This window comes from Balaenoptera borealis, assembly GCF_965194805.1.
Source record: "Balaenoptera borealis genome assembly, chromosome: 7".
Lineage (NCBI taxonomy): Eukaryota > Metazoa > Chordata > Mammalia > Artiodactyla > Balaenopteridae > Balaenoptera > Balaenoptera borealis.
Genome location: NC_138864.1, coordinates 27,773,213 through 27,793,354, shown reverse-complemented (window position 1 = coordinate 27,793,354; position 20,142 = coordinate 27,773,213). Strand labels below are relative to the sequence as shown.

The following is a 20,142-nucleotide window of genomic DNA, read 5'->3' as shown; positions in this document are numbered from 1 at the left end:
CATTGGCATAAAAACTGGCACATAGATCAATGGAAGAGATGAGAGAGCCCAGAAACAAACCCAGGCATGTATGCTCAATTAATTTACAACCAAGGATCCAAAAATATACAACGTGGAATGGACAGGCTCTTCAATAAATAGTATTGAGAAAACTGGACAGCCACATGCAAAAGAATGAAGCAAGAGTACCGTCGTACACCACACCCAAATATTTACTCAAAATGAACTGAAGACTTGAACATAAGACGTGAAACCACAAAACTCCTGAAAGAAAATGTAGGTAGTAAGCTCCTTGATATGTCTTGGTGATTAGTTTTTGGATCTGGCTCCAAAAGCAAAAATAACGAAAGCAAGAATAAACAAGTAGGACTATATCAAACTAAAAAGCTTCTGCACAGTGAAGAGATCCATCAACAAAATGAAAAGGCAACCTTCTGAATGGGAGAAAATATTTGTAAAACATATATCCTATAAGGGGTTATTATCTAAAATGTATAAAGAGGAGGCGGAGTCAAGATGGCCGTGTGGGAAGATGCAGAGTTAGTGTCTCCCCACAACTAGGGCACCTGCTGGCCACTGGTGGGGGACTCTGATGCCCAAGGAGACGGGAGGAGCCCCAAAGTGAACGAGCAGGACGTAAGTGGACTGAGGGGAGAGGAGAAGTGGAAGCCGGACAGGATCTGCGCCCCTGAGGCCAGGGAGATCAGGAGAGGCAGGCAGAAAGGGCCCTCCGGGAGGAGCAGGAAAGGAGCGGAGGATGAGTGCCCTGCCCACTTGGGCCCAGGAAGCCTGCTGAGTTCTCAGGCTAATCCCCTGCCCTCCAAAGCCCCCTCCAGGGCATGTAGGTCCCTGGGGGCATAAGAGGGAGGCCAGGGAGATCAGGAGAGGCAGGCGGGAGGGGCCCTCCCAGACCAGAGGAGCAGGAGAGGAGAGGAGGGCATTTCCCCGTCCACTCATGCCCAGGAAGCCTGTTGGGATCCCAGGTGAGGTCCCCCGCCCTCTGAGACCAGGTGTGGGGGGCACACCTGGGCCCCTTCTGTTCCATTGAGCCTAAGCCCCACCCCCCACAGCCCATAGGGCCTTTTCCAGCCCTGTGGGTTCTGAACATTGGCCCCATCCCCAGCCCAAACCTCGCCCTTGCTTAAGCCCTGCCTTCCACAGCCAATGCCGTTCTCCCCCCCCCCCTTTTCTTTTCTTTTCTTTTCCCTCCTCCTCTTTTTTACTATTGTGGTACTAATGTACCTTCCAGTTGTTGATTCATCTATGTTTTTACTTTTATATTCTTCCTCACATATCTGTTAGTTTCCTAGTCTAATTTTATTTTTTTACTTTGCTATTATTCTTTTTTTTTTTTTGCCACCCCAGGTGGCTTGCGGGATCTTGGTTCACAAACCCAGGGTTGGGCCAAAGCTCCTGCAGTGGGAGCTCTGAGTCCGAACAACTGGACTAACAGAGAACCTCAGACCCCAGGGAATATTCATCAGAGTGAGGTCTCACAGAGTTCCTTGTCTCAGCACCAAGACCCAGCTCTACCCAATAGCCTACAAACTCCAGTGTTGAAAGCCTCAGGCCAAACAACCAGTAAGACAGGAACACAATCCCACTCATAAAAAAAAAAAAAAAGGACATGGCAAAAAATATGTCACAAATGAAGGAGCAAGGTAAAAACCTACAAGACCAAATAAATGAAGAGGAAATAGGCAATCTACCTGAAAAAGATTTCAGAGTAATTATAGTAAAGATGATCCAGAATCTTGGAAATAGAATGGAGGCATGGATTGAGAAAATACAAGTGATGTTTAACAAAGATCTAGAAGAACTAAAGAACAAACAAACAGAGATGAACAACACAATAACTCAATTGAAAAATGCACTAGAAGGAATCAATAATGGAATAACTGAGGCAGAAGAACGAATAAGTGAGCTGAAAGACAAAATGGTGGAAATAACTTCCAAGGAGCAGAATAAAGAAAAAAGAATGAAAAGAATTGAAGACAATCTCAGAGACCTCCGGGACAACACTGAACACACCAACATTCGAATTATAGGGGTCCCAGAAGAAGAAAATAAAAAGAAAGGGTTTGAGAAAATATTTGAAGAGATTATAGTTGAAAACTTCCCTAACATGGGAAAGGTAGTAGTCACCCAAGTCCAGGAAGCACAGAGACTCCCATACAGGATAAACCCTAGGAAAAACACACTAAGACACATATTAATCAAACTAACAAAAATTAAATTCAAAGAAAAAATATTAAAAGCAGCAAGGAAAAAACAAAAAACAACATACAAAGGAATCCCCATAAGGTTATCAGCTGATTTTTCAGCGGAAACACTGCAGGTCAGAAGGGAGTGGCAGGGTATACTTAAAGTGATGAAAGAGAAAAACCTACAACCAAGATTACTCTACCCAGCAAGGATCTCCTTCAGATTCAATGGAGAAGTGAAAAGCTTTTCAGAAAAGCAAAAGCTAAGAGAATTCAGCACCACCAAACCAGCTTTACAACAAATGCTAAAGAAACTTCTCTAAGCAGGAAACACAAGAGAAGAAAAAGACGCAGAAAAACAAACCCCCCAAAATTAAGAAAATGGTCATAGGAACATACGTATTGATAATAACCTTGAATGTAAATGGATTAAATGCTCCAACCAAAAGACACAGACTGGCTGAAAGGATACAAAAACATGACCTATATATATGCTGTCTACAAGAGACCCACTTCAGACCTAGGGACATATACACACTGAAAGCGAAGAGATGGAAAAAGATATTCCATGAAAATGGAAATCAAAAGAAAGCTGGAGTAGCAATACTCGTATCAAATAAAATAGACTTTAAAATAAAGACTGTTACAAGAGATAAGGAGGGACACTACATAATGATCAAAGGATCAATCCAAGCAGAAGATATAACAATTATAAATGTTTATGCACCCAACATAGGAGCACCTCAATACATAAGACAAATGCTTAACAACCATGAAAGGAGAAATCAATAGTAACACAATAATAGTAGGGGACTTTAACACCCCACTTACACCAATGGACAGATCATCCAAACAGAAAATAAATAAGGAAATACAAGCTTTAAATGACACAATAGACCAGACAGATCTAGCTGATATTTATAGAACATTGCTCCCAAAAGTGACAGAATACACTTTCTTCTCAAGTGCACATAGAACATTGTCCAGGATAGATCACATCTTGGGTCTCAAATCAAGACTCGGAAAATTTAAGAAAATTGAAATCATATCAAGCATCTTTTCTGACCACAATGCTATGAGATTGGAAGTCAATTACAGGAAAAAAAATGTAAAAAACACAAATACATGGAGGCTAAACAGTGTGCTACTAAATAACCAAGAGATCACTGAAGAAATCAAAGAAGAAATAAAAAAATACATAGAAACAAATGATAATGAAAACATGACAACCCAAAACCTATGGGCCACAGCAAAAGCAGTTCTAAGAGGGAAGTTTATAGCAATACAATCTCACCTCAAGAAACAAGAAAAATCTCAAATAAACCATCTAACCTTACACTTAAAACAACTAGAGAAAGAAGAACAAAGAAAACCTAAAGTCAGTAAAAGGAAAGAAATCATAAAGATCAGATCAGAAATAAATGAAATAGAAATGAAGAAAACAATAGCAAAGATCAATACAACTAAAAGCTGGTTCTTTGAGAAGATAAGCAAAATTGATAAACCCTTAGCCAGACTCATCAAGAAAAAAATGGAGAGGATGCAAATCAATAAAAATAGAAATGAAAAGGGAGAAATCACAACTGACACTGCAGAAATACAAAGGATTATAGAGACTACTACAAACAATTATATGCCAATAAAATGGACAACCACAAAGAAATGGACGAATTCTTGGAAAGGTACAATTTTCCAAGACTGAACCAGGAAGAATAAGAAAATATAAACAGAACTATTACAAGTAATGAAATTGAAACTGTAATTAAAAATCTTCCAACAGGGGCTTCCCTGGTGGCGCAGTGGTTGAGAATCTGCCTGCCAATGCAGGGGACACGGGTTCGAGCCCTGGTCTGAGAAGATCCCACATGCCGCAGAGCAACTGGGCCCGTGAGCCACAATTACTGAGCCTGCGCATCTGGAGCCTGTGCTCCGCAACAAGAGAGGCCGCGATAGTGAGAGGCCCGCGCACCGCGATGAAGAGTGGCCCCCGCTTGCCACAACTAGAGAAAGCCCTCGCACAGAAACGAAGACCCAACACAGCCATAAATAAATAAAAAAAAAAAATTAAAAAAAAAAAAAAATCTTCCAACAAACAAAAGTCCAGGACCAGATGGCTTCACAGGAGAATTCTATCAAACATTTAGAGAAGAGCTAACACCTATCCTTCTCAAACTCTTCCAAAAATTGCAGAGGGAGAAACACTCCCAAATTCATTCTACAAAGCCACCATCACCCTGATACGAAACCAGAAAAAAGATATCACAAAAAAAGAAAATTATAGACCAATATCACTGATGAACATAGATGCAAAAATCCTGGACAAAATACTAGCACACAGAATCCAACAGCACATTAAATGGATCATACACCATGATCAACTGGGATTTATCCCAGGGATGCAAGGATTCTTCAATATATGCAAATCAATCAATGTGATACACCACATTAACAAATTAAGGAATAAAAACCATATGATCATCTCACTAGATGCAGAAAAAGCTTTTGACAAAATTCAACATCATTTATGATAAAAGCTCTCCAGAAAATGGGCATAGAGGGAACCCACCTCAACATAATAAAGGCCATATATGACAAACCCACAGCAAGCATCATACTCAATGGTGAAAAACTGAAAGCATTTCCACTAAGATCAGGAACTAGACAAGGATGTCCACTCTCACCACTCTTATTCAACATAGTTTTGGAAGTCCCAGCCACAGCAATAAGAGAAGAAAAAGAAATAAAAGGAATACAAATTGGAAAAGAAGAAGTAAAACTATCACTGTTTGCTGATGACATGATACTATACATAGAAAATCCTAAAGATGCCACCAGAAAACTACTAGAACTCATCAATGAATCTGCTAAGGTTGCAGGATACAAAATTAATGCACAGAAATCTCTGGCATTGTTATACACCAACAATGAAAAATCAGAAAGAGAAATTAAGGAAACACTTCCATGTACCATTGCAACAAAAAGAATAAAATACCTAGGAATAAACCTGCCTAAGGAGGCAAAAGACTTGTACTCAGAAAACTGTAAAACACTGATGAAAGAAATCAAAGATGACATAAACAGATGGAGAAATATACCATGTTCTTGGATTGGAAGAATCAATATTATGAAAATGACCATAGTATCCAAAGCAATCTACAGATTCAATGCAATCCCTGTCAAATTACCAATGGCATTCTTCACAGAATTAGAGCAAAAAATTTCACAATTTGTATGGAAACAGAAAAGACCCTGAATAGCCAAAGCAATCTTGAGAAAGAAAAAAGGAGTTGGAGGAATCAGGCTCCCTGACTTCAGACTATACCACGAAGCTACAGTAATCAAGACAGTATGGTACTCTCACAAAAACAGAAATATAGATCAATGGTACAGGATAGAATGCCCAAGAACATACAATGGAGAAAAGACAGCCTCTTCAATAAGTGGTGTTGAGAAAACTGGACAGCTACACGTAAAAGAATGAAATTAGAACACTCCCAAACACCATACACAAAAATAAACTCAAAATGGATTAAAGACTTAAATGTAAGACCAGATACTATGAAACTCTTAGAGGAAAACATAGGAAAAACACTCTTTGACATAAACCACAGCAAGATCTTTTTTGACCCACCTCCTAGAGTAACGGAAATAAAAACAAAAATAAACAAATGGGACTTAATTAAACTTAAAAGCTTTTGCACAGCAAAGGAAACCATAAACAAGACAAAAAGAGAACCCGCAGAATGGGAGAAAATATTTGCAAATGAAACAACAGACAAAGGATTAATCTCCAAAATATACAAACAGCTCATGGAGCTCAATATCAAAAAACAAACAATCCAGTTAAAAAATGGGCAGAAGACCTAAATAGACATTTCTCCAAGGAAGACATACAGATGGCCAAGAGGCACATGGAAAGATGCTCAACATCACTAATTATTAGAGAAGTGCAAATCAAAACTACAATGAGGTATCACCTCACACCAGTTAGAATGGGCATCATCAGAAAATCTACAAACAACAAATGCTGGAGAAGGTGTGGAGAAAAGGGAATCCTCCTGCACTGCTGGTAGGAATGTAACTTGATACAGCCACTATGGAGAACAGTATGGGGGTTCCTTAAAATACTAAAAATAGAACCACCATATGACCCAGCAATCCCACTACTGGACATACACCCCGAGAAAACCATAATTCAAAAAGAGACATGTACCACAATGTTCATTGCAGCACTATTTACAATAGCCAGGACATGGATGCAACCTAAATGTCCATTGATAGATGAATGGATAAAGAAGATGTGGCACATATATACAATGGAATATTACTCAGCCATAAAAAGAAAGGGAATTGAATTATTTGTAGTGAGGTGGATGGACCTAGAGTCTGTCATGTAGAGTGAAGCAAGTCAGAAAGAGAAAAACAAATACCGTATGTTAACGTATATATATGGAATCTAAAAAAAAAAAAAAAAATAGTACTGATCAACCTAGTTGCAGGGCAGGAATAAAGAGGTAGACATAGAAAATGGACTTAAGGACATGGGGTCGGAGAGCGAAGCTGGGGCGAAGGGAGAGTAGCATGGACCTACATACACTACCAAATGTAAAATAGTTGGCTGATGGGAAGCAGCAGCATAGCACAGGGAGATCGGCTCAGTGCTTTGCAATGACCTAGAGGGGTGGGATAGGGAAGAGGGGAGGGAGGCTCAAGAGGAAGGGGATATGGGGACATGTATATGCATATGGGTGATTCGCTTTGTTGTGCAACAGAAACTAACACAGTATTGTGAAGCAATTATACTCCAATAAAGATCTATTTTAAAAAAAGTATAAAGAATTCATACCACTCAATAGCAAAAATACAAATAATTTGATAAAAAATGGTCAGAAGATCTGAATAGACATTTTCCAAGGAGACATACAGATAAACAAGGGGCACATGAAAAGATGCTAAGCATCACTAATCATTAGAGAAATGCAAATCAAAAACCACAATGAGGTATCACCTCATACCTGTTAGAATGGCTATTATCAAAAAGTCAAAAAATAACGAGTGTTACCGTGGATGTGGAAGAAAGGGAACCCTTGTGAACTGTTGATGTGAATGTAAATTGGTGCACCCACTATGGCAAAGTGTATAGGTTCCCGAAAAAATTAAAAATAGAACTACCATGCAATCCAGCAATTCCACTTGTGGGTACTTACCCAAAGAAAACAAAAACACTAATTCAAAAAGATATATGCTCCCACATGCTTATTGCAACATTATTTTCAATAGCAAACACATGAAAACAACCCAAGTGTCCATCAGTGGATGAATGAATAAAGAAGATATGGTAGATAGATAGATAGATGATAGATAGATAGATAGATAGATAGATAGATAGATAGATAGATAGATAGGTACATACATACATACATACACACACACACAATGGAATACTCTTCAGCCATAAAAAATGATGGAATCTTGCCATTTGTGACAACATGGTTGGACCTTGAGGGCATTATGCTAAGGAAAATAAGTCAGACAGAGAAAGACAAATACTGTATGATCTCACTTTTATGTGGAATTTTAAAAACAACAACAACAAAAGCAAGCTCATAGATACAGAGAACAGATTTGTGGTTGCCAGAGGTAGGGGCGGTGGTGGTGGGAAAAATGGACAAAAGGGGGTCAGGAGGTACAGACTTCCAGTTACAAAATAATTAAGTCGTGGGTATGTAAGGTAAAGCATGGTGACTGCTTAATAATACTGTAGCGCATATTTGAAAGTTGCTAGGAGAGTAGATCTTAAAAGTCCTCATCACAGGAAAAAAAAAAAACTTTTTTAATTGACTACGTAAGGTGACAGATGTTAACTAGACTTACTGTGGTGATCATTTTGCAATATATATAAATATGAAACTGTACACCTGAAACTAATATAATGTTATATGTCAATTATACCACAGTTTTTTAAGTACAGATAGGAAATAAAACATGTATCATGGGCTGAAAAATAAACTAACGATTTAAAGAGCTATCTTGATACCTCTAGCAGTGTCTTAATTCTATCACAGAGATCCAAAAAAAATACTGTATATATATATATATATATATCCATTCTAGTAGGTGTGAGGTGATATCTCATTGTGGTTTTGACTTGTGTGTATTTGTGTGTGTGTGTGTGTGTACATATACACACATATATAAGGTATTCCTTGGCCTACGCTTACCTGTCTTTGGCTAGCATACTGGGAGTTTCATTAAAACTATCTATACTATTTAAATTCAACAAATTATTCCCAAACTTTTTTAAGCATACAGTTATAGTGAATGCAAAACATGTTTGCTGCATGAATTATTTCCTAAATTCCCATATGTAGTATTTGTTTTCTTTAGAGATTAAATAGTAATAATGAAAATGATCATTTGGAGTAATTTTCATTTTCTTTAATAGTGTTAACTTACCTGGTTTTATTTCGATTGCACTATCTAACTGGAACACAAGGATCATGTAGAGGAATTCATAGGAATGAAAAACAAAAACATGTCCTTTGTATGGAAACAAAGAAGTACAGTTACACTTGGAAATCAATGGAGGTTATATTTTGACATAATAGAGTTGTTAAGTATCATTGGCTCAGTAGTTTCTCTTTTTTTAAAAAAGTTTTATCATAGTAAACAACATAAACATTTTTCCTCTTCACCCTCAACTACCTTTATTTGTGCATCTGTATCAAATATTACAATTTAATCTCAAATGTTATTTATTCTGGATTCAGACATGAAGTTGGAAACTTTAAGACAAGATAATCGGTTCACCCTTAAAGTAAATATCTGCTTTTTACACAAGAAGTAGATGATTTCATTGTTTATCCAAAAGAATAGACTATAATGGCAGAAACATTGGCAACTTGAGCCAAATCCCCAATCCTACATGCAATATAATATGACTGTCTACCCTCATGCTTTCACAATGCTATACAAATGCCTGAAAGGGAATCTACACATACAGAAAGCTCAGATGGCTGCCTTGTTGTTTTCATCATTTAAGCCAAGCCATAACAATGGTATTTGAATGGTATTTGAATGTCTGGAAGCTATGTGATACTGCAAATTCAGATCACCCAGCTTGGAGGTCCATGTACTTGAGTAAACTGTAACATAGTGCTGACCACAGGACAATAAATTTAACCATTGTGAGTAATATTGCTTGTCTAGATGGCTGAAAATGACCAGTTCAGCCATAAGAACTGTCATATGGTTCTCATATAATATACGCTCACAAGTTAGCTGGTAGTAAATAATGCTGTGACTTCAAAATATAGCAAATACAATGCAGTAAAAACCTGACATAGGAGCTATTCTAAAGTACAGTATTAATCATAATTTCTGAGACAAGAGTGACTTCCACTAGTTTGTGTGTGTGTGTTGTAAAGAAATATACAATTGAATAAGCATCATGTGGCTTTTTGGGAGAAACAATACTTAAATGACACAAAAATTGTACTCATATTTTCGTAAATAGATGTATATAATCCCTTGATTATTTAAACTACTAACTATTTGCTGTAACCTTAAAATAATTGTTTTCATTATCATTGACTTTGAGGTTCGTTTTGCTTTGCAAATTTTATAATCCCAGTGTGATTTTAATATTTCCCTTCTTCTTACTGAATATTTTAATTTATCATTAAGGTTAAAAATATTAAGAGAGACTTAACTAACCCAATTAAGTTATACGCTTATCCATATATACTTTTCAGCATTGATAATAAACAACCGATCTACCCCTGTACTCCCAATATTTGAAGAGCGTTCCCTTTCTTCTCTCTTATAACAATGTTCATGCCCACGATTCATTGCTAAGAGAATTTCAGTTGGTCTATTTTGATTTGTTGCACTATGTAATACAATTGAAGCTAATATGTAAGTGAATCTAAGACAAGAAATTAAATAGTTTGCAAGTAACTTTAAACTTTTATTTAAATAATGACCAACTTACAAAGGATGTAACTAAATTTTTGAAATGCTTAAGTTGGTGATATGTAACAAGTAAATGCCCTGAGTGAACCTTGATTGGATCCTAAATAAACTTTAAAAAATTCATAAGGGATATTTTGGGGACAAGTAGTGAAATTTTAATATAAAATGTGTATTATATGGTATTATTAAATAAATATTGATATCTTTAGTATAATAATGATATTGTTCTTATGTAGGGAAATTACTTATTCTTAGAAGACACATACATTTAAGGGTGTAAAATTACCATGTCTGCAACTTATTTTCTAAAGATTTTCATATATGTGCATACACAGTATATACATGACATATACGTGCATATGAGAGAAAAAATAAATATGGCAAAACACGATTTATGAGTCTAGGTATACCATCATTCATTGTATTCATATATCCACTTTTCTGTAGTCTTGACATTTTTCAAAATAAAAGCATGAAGGAAAATTCTTATTCTAGTAAATGAAAAATTTTGCTTAACTTTATACTAAAAATCCATGCTCTCTGTATCTCTTGTTCTGAAAACTTTTTAGTATATCTGGGAATGGTTTGAAAACATTGACTTTTGTAAGAGAATTATACTTATTTAAGAAAAAATTATAAGGAGGAAGATGCTAGTGAGTTTATACTTTGGAGTTATCATCTTAGAAAATTTTCTATGAATGTCTCTAAAATAAAAATTTACACTATTAACTTGGCATCTAGCATTTAGCCAGGACGTACGCATAATAGGAGGTTCATCTATCACAAGTGGTAGATGGGGAGAGTTTGAATTAATTCATATTGAAAACATGGTTAAGTACCCACACTATATTTGAAGCATTGAACAAAAAAATGCAGATAATCAGACCACTTTTTCTTTATGAAAGCTTAGGCAATCAGAAGATTGCAAAATTTAAACTGAAGTCTTTTAAATGTGGTATAATTGGCAATGTTAATTCTAAGTCACTTGTATATACTTCTGTGCTTTATAGGAGGAGCCGAAGACAAGATGTGAGACATGGAAATCCATTGACTCAATGCAGAGGATTTAATCTAAAAGGTAATTAAAAGTGGTCAAACTTGGTAAAGAGTAGCAGTGCTCAATATCATATTTCAGTAAGGGAAACCTCATAATAGATTAAAGTATGTCATTTTAAAGAAAGATTCACTATAAAAATTAGTGGTATTCATATATGGTAATTAAAAATTAAATGTTATTTGTATGTATACTAAGAATTTTGTAAAACAAAAGTCTGGGAACACAGATACCTTGGGTATGTTAGTAGGTAAGTCTTTCACAAAGATAGTAATTATAGATTTTCCTAGACATTATTTTCTTTCTGAAGAAAAAAATTTACTTATTTTTTTGTTTACCACTGAAGAAAAAATAACATCTTGTTTGTTTGTTTTTTACTGTGTTAAATTACATACAAAATTTACTATTTTAACCATTTTACAGTGTACAGTTCTGTGGCATTAAGTACATTCACAGTGTTGTGCAACCGGCACCACAATTTTTTCATCATCCCTAAGTTAAACTCCATGCCCATTAAACACTAACTCCCTATTCCCCCTTCCCCAGCTTCTGGAAACCACTGTTCTAATTTCTGTCTCTATGAATCTGAATACTCTAGATATCTCATATAGGTGAAATCATACAATATTTGTCCTTTTGTAAATGGCTTATTTCACTTAGCCTAATGTCTTCTTCAGGGTTCATTCATGTTGTAACATGTGTCAGAATATTTTTTTTCCTGTTTAAGGTGAAAACATAATCCATTGTATGTATAATATATATCGCATTTTGTTTACCCACTCATCCGTCAATGAACACTTGCACTGCTTCCAAATGTTGGCTATTATGAATTATCCTGCTCTGAACATGGGTGTACTTTAGTGCCTTGGTTTTACAGTTTACAACCATTCCATTTACTTCTGGCAGTCCTGCCTTGTATCTTACAATTAATCTAATTCCTTTCTTCCCATCCTGACATGGAGATATTATGTTATTATACTTTTCCCACTGACCCCCTCCCTCCACCTCCACCCCACCAACAGAGGGACCTTCCTCCAGGCTCACCAAGGTGCTACAGAGGTACTGTTGTTAACTGTTAACACTGAGATTCCTGTTGCTAATCTTTTTGAGTCTGGGCATTTTTGTTTTATTTAAATAATGAAATTCTTGTCACTAACTACACTAACTACAAGAAGAAAATTGAGACACATTTTGCTTAATTGTTCCATACATCTAATTGAGGGAATAAAGCCAGGTTACTATTTCTCTGTTTGCTGAGTATTTTATAAATCTGAGTGTCAGTCATAGTGGTAAGAGTATTTGCAGCAGAGGTAATGATGAACAAACACCAGTGTTGATTTTGTGTCAAAACCTGAGCTAAGTGCTTTTTTATGGATTATTTCAGTGCTCAAGAAATTATTCTTAAGTAAGGTCTATTCCTATTCCCACTTTATGAATGAGGATTCTGCCCATGTCTAAGCTACCACATGATTATACTAAATACTCTTCCTAATTTAAGACTTTCAGTAAAGAATGTCTGAAAATGTCTGTTTTAGAACCAAGTAAAACTGAAGCACAGAGATATTAAATAACTTCTCTAAGGTTACACAGCCAGTAGTGATGAAGTCAAGATTTTACCTCAGGCAAAATCTGATTTCAAAGATCATTTTCTCAACCATTACATCCCACTGTGGCCACACCTTGCTTTCTGCCTTTTCCCAATGTTTCCGAATTTAATCTATACCACACTGAGTATGGAGTTTAGGGGTGGGATGAACTTGGCTTCAGTATTGCCTGGCACTTACTAATTCTTTAACTAAGATATGTTTCCTCATAACTCACAGCCTCAATTTGTTCAGCTATGAAAAGCTGAGAAAATTTAATTCACAAAGATGTTATAATAATTAAATGTTCAAGATGATATTAAGTGCATTCCTTCGTGTAAAGTAATTCTTGAATAAACATTCGTTCCCTTATATCTTTCTCTCCTTCCCTTTAGGTTAAACAAACCAGGCAAACAATATATAATAGTCTGCTTGTTAAATGATTAAGACTGCCTTTGGGGTTTGCCATAGTTGCTCACAATTTTATAGAGAAACAAACATTCATATAATAGAATATGTTCCAAATTCCATTGTCATCCTCTCTCCTTTTATTTTTGCTCTTCAGCATATAGAAATGCAGCTGAAATTGTTCAGTATGGAGTAAAAAATAACACCACTTTCCTTGAGTGTGCCCCCAAGTCTCCACAGGCATCTATCAAGTGGTTGTTACAGAAAGACGAGGACAGGAGGAAAGAGGTGAGTAACTCAGCAGAGCAGCAATCAGTCAGGGCTTTGGAAAGAGCATTAAATCACCATCCCTCAGGGAGGTTCAGATCAAATGAAAAAGGAAAGACATATGAACATCCTTTAATGTCTCTGGGATGACAAGTGCCACCTTCTTTAAAATCCTTTGTCCATAGAGTTGACGGATTAATTAGAAATCCTCTCTTCCTGCTCACCTTGATAACACAGTGATTAAAACAAGAGCTTGCGCACTCAGATGGGGATATTGATGTGAGGAAGCATTTGTAGAAGAAACAAGATGTGTGCAAATCCAGAAGCTAAGTTCTCACACAACAGCACCTTTGTGTGATTCACAAGATAAAAGGGGCTTTTAAAAAAGTTCAATTTTCCTCAGCAAGAAATGGCAAAGAGCATTTTTCTGCTGTGTGGTAATCTGTTTCCATTGCTTTATTATTCATAACTCCTGGGGGTTTGTTAGGTAATATGTGGAATCATTGTGTATGGGACCATTGCCTTTATTTACTGATATGTAAAAAAAACCTCGATTTTCAAATAAAAGGACACTTATATTAACCTTTCACTGATTGTAAAGAGCTGCTTTAAAAGGAAAACATTGTAAAACAGCATAGAGTGAAATATTATCAATAATGAATTCTATGATATTGATGTCACGTTGTCCTGACAAATGAGAGGATAAGAAGAAAAATATATATGGATATATAAACCATCAAAGTAGCCTAGACTGCAATGGTACTAACAGTACATCATAAAGTCTGATGCAGCAAAGAGAAAATAGAGCCTTCTGCATTTGTGTGTGTTCTATTGTAGGCAGTTTCCGTACTACATATTAGGTTAATGAGGGCTATGTAGAATGGATACAATCCCAAGCTGTAGAACACAGGCGTTGCATCAAAATTACTGAAACAGATGTTGGCTCTTTATGAGAAAATACTTCCCAATTCTCAGACCTGCCTATCCAAAGATGTTATGAGTTGTTTAGGAAATTTTGTGTCCCCTGTCACTGGAATATTAAACCATAGGCTGATGACCACTTGCATAAGATGAGATATAACTGTCAAAGATGAGCTCAATGGACTTCAGGGCCCCTTCTTGCCCCAGATTTCCATGATATTAAATTTTTCTTTTTTAGTTTTTTCATTAAAAAAAAATTATTGTTTGAGACCTATTTTCTTTGCTATCAAATCTATCATCAAATTAGTCTTGAATTGTCTGCAGTCTAATTAATTTTAAATTATTTTGAATGGATATGGAGCATAAGAATAATTGCCTTGCAAAATAATCGGGGGTAAAATTCATAATATACTATGATGATTATCATACAGAAATGGAATTCTTAGGCTAGAACATGACATGTGGACATGAACCATCCTTCCAGAGAAATTCTGAGTGTGTGTATGTGAACTGGAAATCCAAAACTCAAACGGGGGCTTACCTAACGTAGATAAAATGCTTTTCTTTTATTCAGTAGAAAGTTCAGTGGAATAATATGTAATGAGTGAATGTAATTTCTATTATGTAAAATTGAAATAAATGAATATATACAGTCTTGAATACATGTCACAGGAATTACCAAATGAAATTTAAAAAGGAATGGATCATGAATTTTATCACTTTTATGATATTTCTAATGTTCTATTTCAGAAGGTTCAAGAATGTGGAGACTCAGATATGACTATCTTGATTTTTCTTCCAATCTCAAAAAACAGAAGAATGCCATAGTTTAAGACTATGAAAAAATTAACTCTAATGTAATTACGAAAATCTGTTCTGTCCAGAATTCAAGCAGATCACAATTCCACTCAGTCTCACTTTAGCTGAATAAACTATTAATATTTAATTAAATTTATTTTAATTCTTCCTTAGTAGCTTAGGCAAACATACACATATTTCTCATATTAATAGTGTGTAAATCTTGAACTTTTATTTTTGAAAAGTAAGACAAATGGTAAAAAAAAGCTTGCAGAGAAAAATGCAAATAGTTCATATTGAATAGCATAAGTGAAAACTAAAAGCCCTCCTCTTCTCCACTTCAATACTTATTCCCACTTCTCAGAGTATAAGGCTGCTAAGAATTATATATTCCTCCAAATAGTCTCCATAATCTTCCTATTTTCCGCTCTCTCTTTGTCTGTCTCTCTCTCTCTGATACATACACACAGACACACACACACAGACACACACACACACACACACACACACACACACACACACACATCATATCAGTACATGTGGAGCTACCTTATTTTTCTTGGCTGCATAGTATTCCACTGTAGGAACATACCTGAAGTTTTCTAAAGCTATCTACTGGTTACATTATTTCTTGTTTTTCCTCGTATCAAAAACATCATGTAAATGAATATCTGCATACTTGTAAGAGTATATCTTCTATATAAGTTCCTAGAAATAAAATGTCTGCACTGAATATTATATACATGCTAATAGATATTATCAAATTGGCCTCCAAAATTTTTCCCAATTTCACACAAATGGAAAAGGCTTTCTTTTCTTTTATTTCTGAATGCATTCCTACATTATTTAAAACTGTTTTCAAGGCACATTTAAACTTTAAAAATTAAATGAACATAAAAAAATTTGCTTTATGTATTTCTGTCCTTACTTTTTCCTAATCTCTCTTTTCTAGTTCTGTTCTATTTTTTGTATTTCAATACTATATTGTGCCTTCCCTTATTTTTCTTTGGGTCAAATTTCTTTCTTCCCTCAATGAAAGAGCATTCCTGAGTATACATGTGAAGGAACTACTTACCACTTAGGTTTTTATGTGTTCATTGACAATACTATAGCGGGAACTGTAAGGAAATGGATTTCAGCATTTAGTTTATATCTAGAAAATGATATTTTTTCCAGTATAAGCCTGTCAAGTAATTAAATATTCACCTCATAGCTTCTTATTACTTTTCCTTGGAAAGTAAAACCACTTGGAGTACTTATAAGATAATGAGTTCCAGCTTATTTTCAGTCATTCTTTGTGTTAGATAATAGGAAAAAGCCCTTGATAATGTTCAAAACGCTGCCTCTGCTTATAAAATTTTTAGTTAAGGGAATATTCATTCATTCATTGAAAAAAAGGTAAAATTCAACCCTTTAATTGTGGCTTCATGTTATTACTCAATAAGTGAGTATTTTTGTTACAATAAAAGGCAAGAACTACAGGATAAAATAGACATTTTAAACTATCTGTGAATTTCATTTTTATATGTTGACTGTGATTTACATTCCAGAAACATCCAAAACTCTGGCTTATATGTGGAGAAACTACTTCTATCCAAAGGGAACGCACTTTAAGCTATTTTGGGCAATATGAGTGATAACTTCACCCTCTCTTTAATAGATTCAGTACTGCTGAGACTAGATTTCCTGAGCAAAAAAAAAGAAAAAAAAGACAATGGAACTTACCAAAAATCTGTGTCCACTAAGAAGGAAGTTAACACTCTGTATTGTTGGTCATATCTTTTTAGAAGATACAGAGTTAGGTATTCAGATCTTTGATATCTCTCTTTTAGGTCAAGCTGAATGAGCGAATCATAGCCACTTCACAAGGACTCCTGATCCGCTCTGTTCAGGATTCTGACCAAGGACTGTATCACTGCATCGCAACAGAAAACAGCTTCAAGCAGACCATAGCCAAGATCAACTTTAAAGTTTTAGATTCCGAAATGGTGGCTATTGTTACAGACAAATGGTCTCCATGGACCTGGGCCAGCTCTGTGAGGGCTTTACCCTTCCACCCGAAGGACATCATGGGGGCGTTCAGCCACTCAGAAATGCAGATGATTAATCAGTACTGCAAAGATACTCGGCAGCAACATCAACAGGGAGAAGAATCCCAGAAGATGAGAGGGGACTATGGCAAGTTAAAGGCTCTCATCAATAGCCGGAAAAGTAGAAATAGGAGGAATCAGCTGCCAGAGTCATAATGTTTTCTTAAATGAGGCTTATGCTTCCATCAGTAAATGATCTGTCTTCAGTGATCAACTTCTGAGCAAAGAATCTTGTGCTTTACCCATGGGAAATTCCTGAGAAAGGTGGTTACTCACTCCTAAAGGTGAACGTTACGTGAACTGAAATGAGTATGCATTTTCTTGTATGATATTGACTAGCACTAGACATGTCATGGTCCTCATGGTGCATAGAAATATTTAACTTAACCTAGATTTTATTTATATCTTTATTTACCTTTTCTTCAAAACCAATATGGCGACTATAAAACTAGAATTCTTACATCCCTTAATTGAACTAGGGCCGTAACCTGTGATCTTCGATCCTTGCTTTAAGGGTTTAGAGTTCTGTCAATCATTTGTATACAAAACCAAATGCCAAGTTCACAATTTTTACATAGTAAAAGTTATATAAATGCATGTGACAGAGTAGTTGTCAAAAGAAACGTAGAATAGAAAAGAGACAAGGAAGAGGGAATCTAAAAGTTGTATAAAACACAAGCGATTTTCATAAAAAGATAACATGGAGTTTATGTGCTTCCAGTGAAATATAGTATTAGTTACTTTTAAGATTGCAAAAATTATCAGTTGTTGATATCTGTCATTGATCTCTGTTCCCTTGTTTCAGGAAGATAAAAGGACCACTAACCATTAATATCTTTAATATTGGAATTATATCAGTGAAGCATTTAAGTTTATATTGTTATGTAATCATCTTCCAAACAAAAGCACTTTCTTTTTTGGAAGTTATTTAAGTTATTCTAGACTCAGAGAATATAATCTTACACAGTTTAATTGATAAATGTGTTTATTCTAATTTTCTAGTTTGTATGGCATTTTAAAAAATATAAGAAGAAATTTCTTTTGAAATATCAAACTTGTATATGAGGGCCGAAACAATCAAAATGGAAAAAAAAGAAAAAACAAGGTAGAAAATGCAATTTTATTGACAGAAGTTTATTAAAAATGTTACTAATTTTTAACTTCAATAATTAATTTCAATGATTAACTCACTTTTTTTTGTTTACCAACCTCAGATATCATACTGACTTTTAAGTCACCGATTCTTTTTTTTTTTTTTAATACTCTTTCATGTGTGCTGGAGAGACGCTCATTTTGTGGAGAAGTGAGAAAAATTCTAATTTGAACAAAAATAGACATACTTTATTTTAAAAGAATGTTGGTACATTATGTTCACTGGTATATAAATACAAATGTGGTAAGTTTGTGATGAATAAAATAACTATCTTCTAATTGTATGTTTGGATCCTTTTATTAGAGTAATTTAATAGTGATTTTTTTTTTTACTCCAAATAACAACTAGATGGGAGAAGTATGAAAATTTTCTTCATATCCTCATATTTCTTTTAAAAACACAACTTTTGCTCTTTCATTTTACTTACTTTTAAAGACATTTTCATGTTTCTAGGTGCAAACAGAACTTATATCATATACCTAATCAAAATCTAATACAAAAGTTTTATTTGTAGTTAACAAGCCATGAAGAAGGTAATCAAGGTAGATATATTACCTTCCTAAGCACTACAATATAAAGCGTCAAGAACTAAAATCATCGTCAAAATGAACGTAATCACTGATCAGAATCTAGGAATAAGATTTATTATTTAAATGGTGGTAAATTATGATATTATAAGAGGAAGCCTCAATGGGGCAAAAATAGCAGTTAACAAACGCAACATAAATAATGTTTATTCAAAAAAAAGCTATTAAATAAAAGCTATTGTTCCAAATGTATATGATTCTAAAGTAGTCTCTAAAGCAGTTTGTTTTGCAAGTAGGTCATTATTTCTACCCTACATGCACAAATAGAAATGTGCATAAAGCCAAAACCATCTTCTGTATTTATGGCCAATCTATTCTATGTACAGAGTTGAAAGTAAAATTGTTTTAGACTCAGAGGATAGGGTAAACTATACAGGTCCCCTTGCTTCATGTAAACCCAAACTGATAGACAATAGGGTGTTTAGTGTTGTAACATTATTTGTGCTATTTAATATCTTCTACTTTGAACATTATTAAATTGTATATACTTTTATTACTTTACTTTTAAAATTATAGAGCCCCTTTTGAACAAAACTGCCAAATGTAAAGAAAATTTTCTTGCTTAAAACTATTGTTAACATATACTGAATGTTGGTGGTTGATTGGTTGGTTTTATTTTGTGTAGTTTGACAGTTCGATGACTTGATATGTTTTCCATTTGTACATAAAATTTCCTAGAAATGCACTTTTTTTCACAGTGTAGGTTTGTGAATAGATTCTAGCATGATGAAACTGTCATTACAGTGAATGTTCACTCTGTGTTAGAAAATGTAGTTAGCACAGTATTATTTAATTGGATATTGAAGAAATCATGTGCCTGGAAAAATAAAACATGTTGAATTCCCCAAGGATGTCTTTAATTTTCCTTTTTAATGTTGGGCTTACAATTTCTTGTTGGCATGGTAGAATCTACTGACTCTTGTAATTGTTCTTTTTTTCCCTGCTTTATTTATTTATCCTTTTTTTTGTGAAAGTAATGCATCTGGATTTCAAAATTCAAAACTTCCAGAAAGATATACTTGGAAATCTCTCCTTGCACTACTATCTCTCCTTTAGGCAAGTCCTACCCCAGAAACATCCAATGTTCTCAGTTTCTGTGTGTA

At 34.9% G+C, this 20,142-nt stretch overlaps 1 protein-coding gene across 1 annotated transcript in view; it reads left to right on the top strand.

Annotated features, from left to right (window-relative positions):
- The window catches only part of SEMA3C (semaphorin 3C), a 192,658-nt gene extending 172,771 nt beyond the window's left edge, over positions 1-19,887 (top strand). The window contains exons 16-18 of the mRNA XM_082399365.1: positions 11,189-11,256; positions 13,381-13,511; positions 17,042-19,887. Coding sequence (XP_082255491.1) covers positions 11,189-11,256; positions 13,381-13,511; positions 17,042-17,455 — 613 coding nt within the window. The 3' untranslated portion in view covers positions 17,456-19,887. The remainder of the gene's footprint in view (positions 1-11,188; positions 11,257-13,380; positions 13,512-17,041) is intronic.
- Positions 19,888-20,142: the final 255 nt, after the last annotated feature.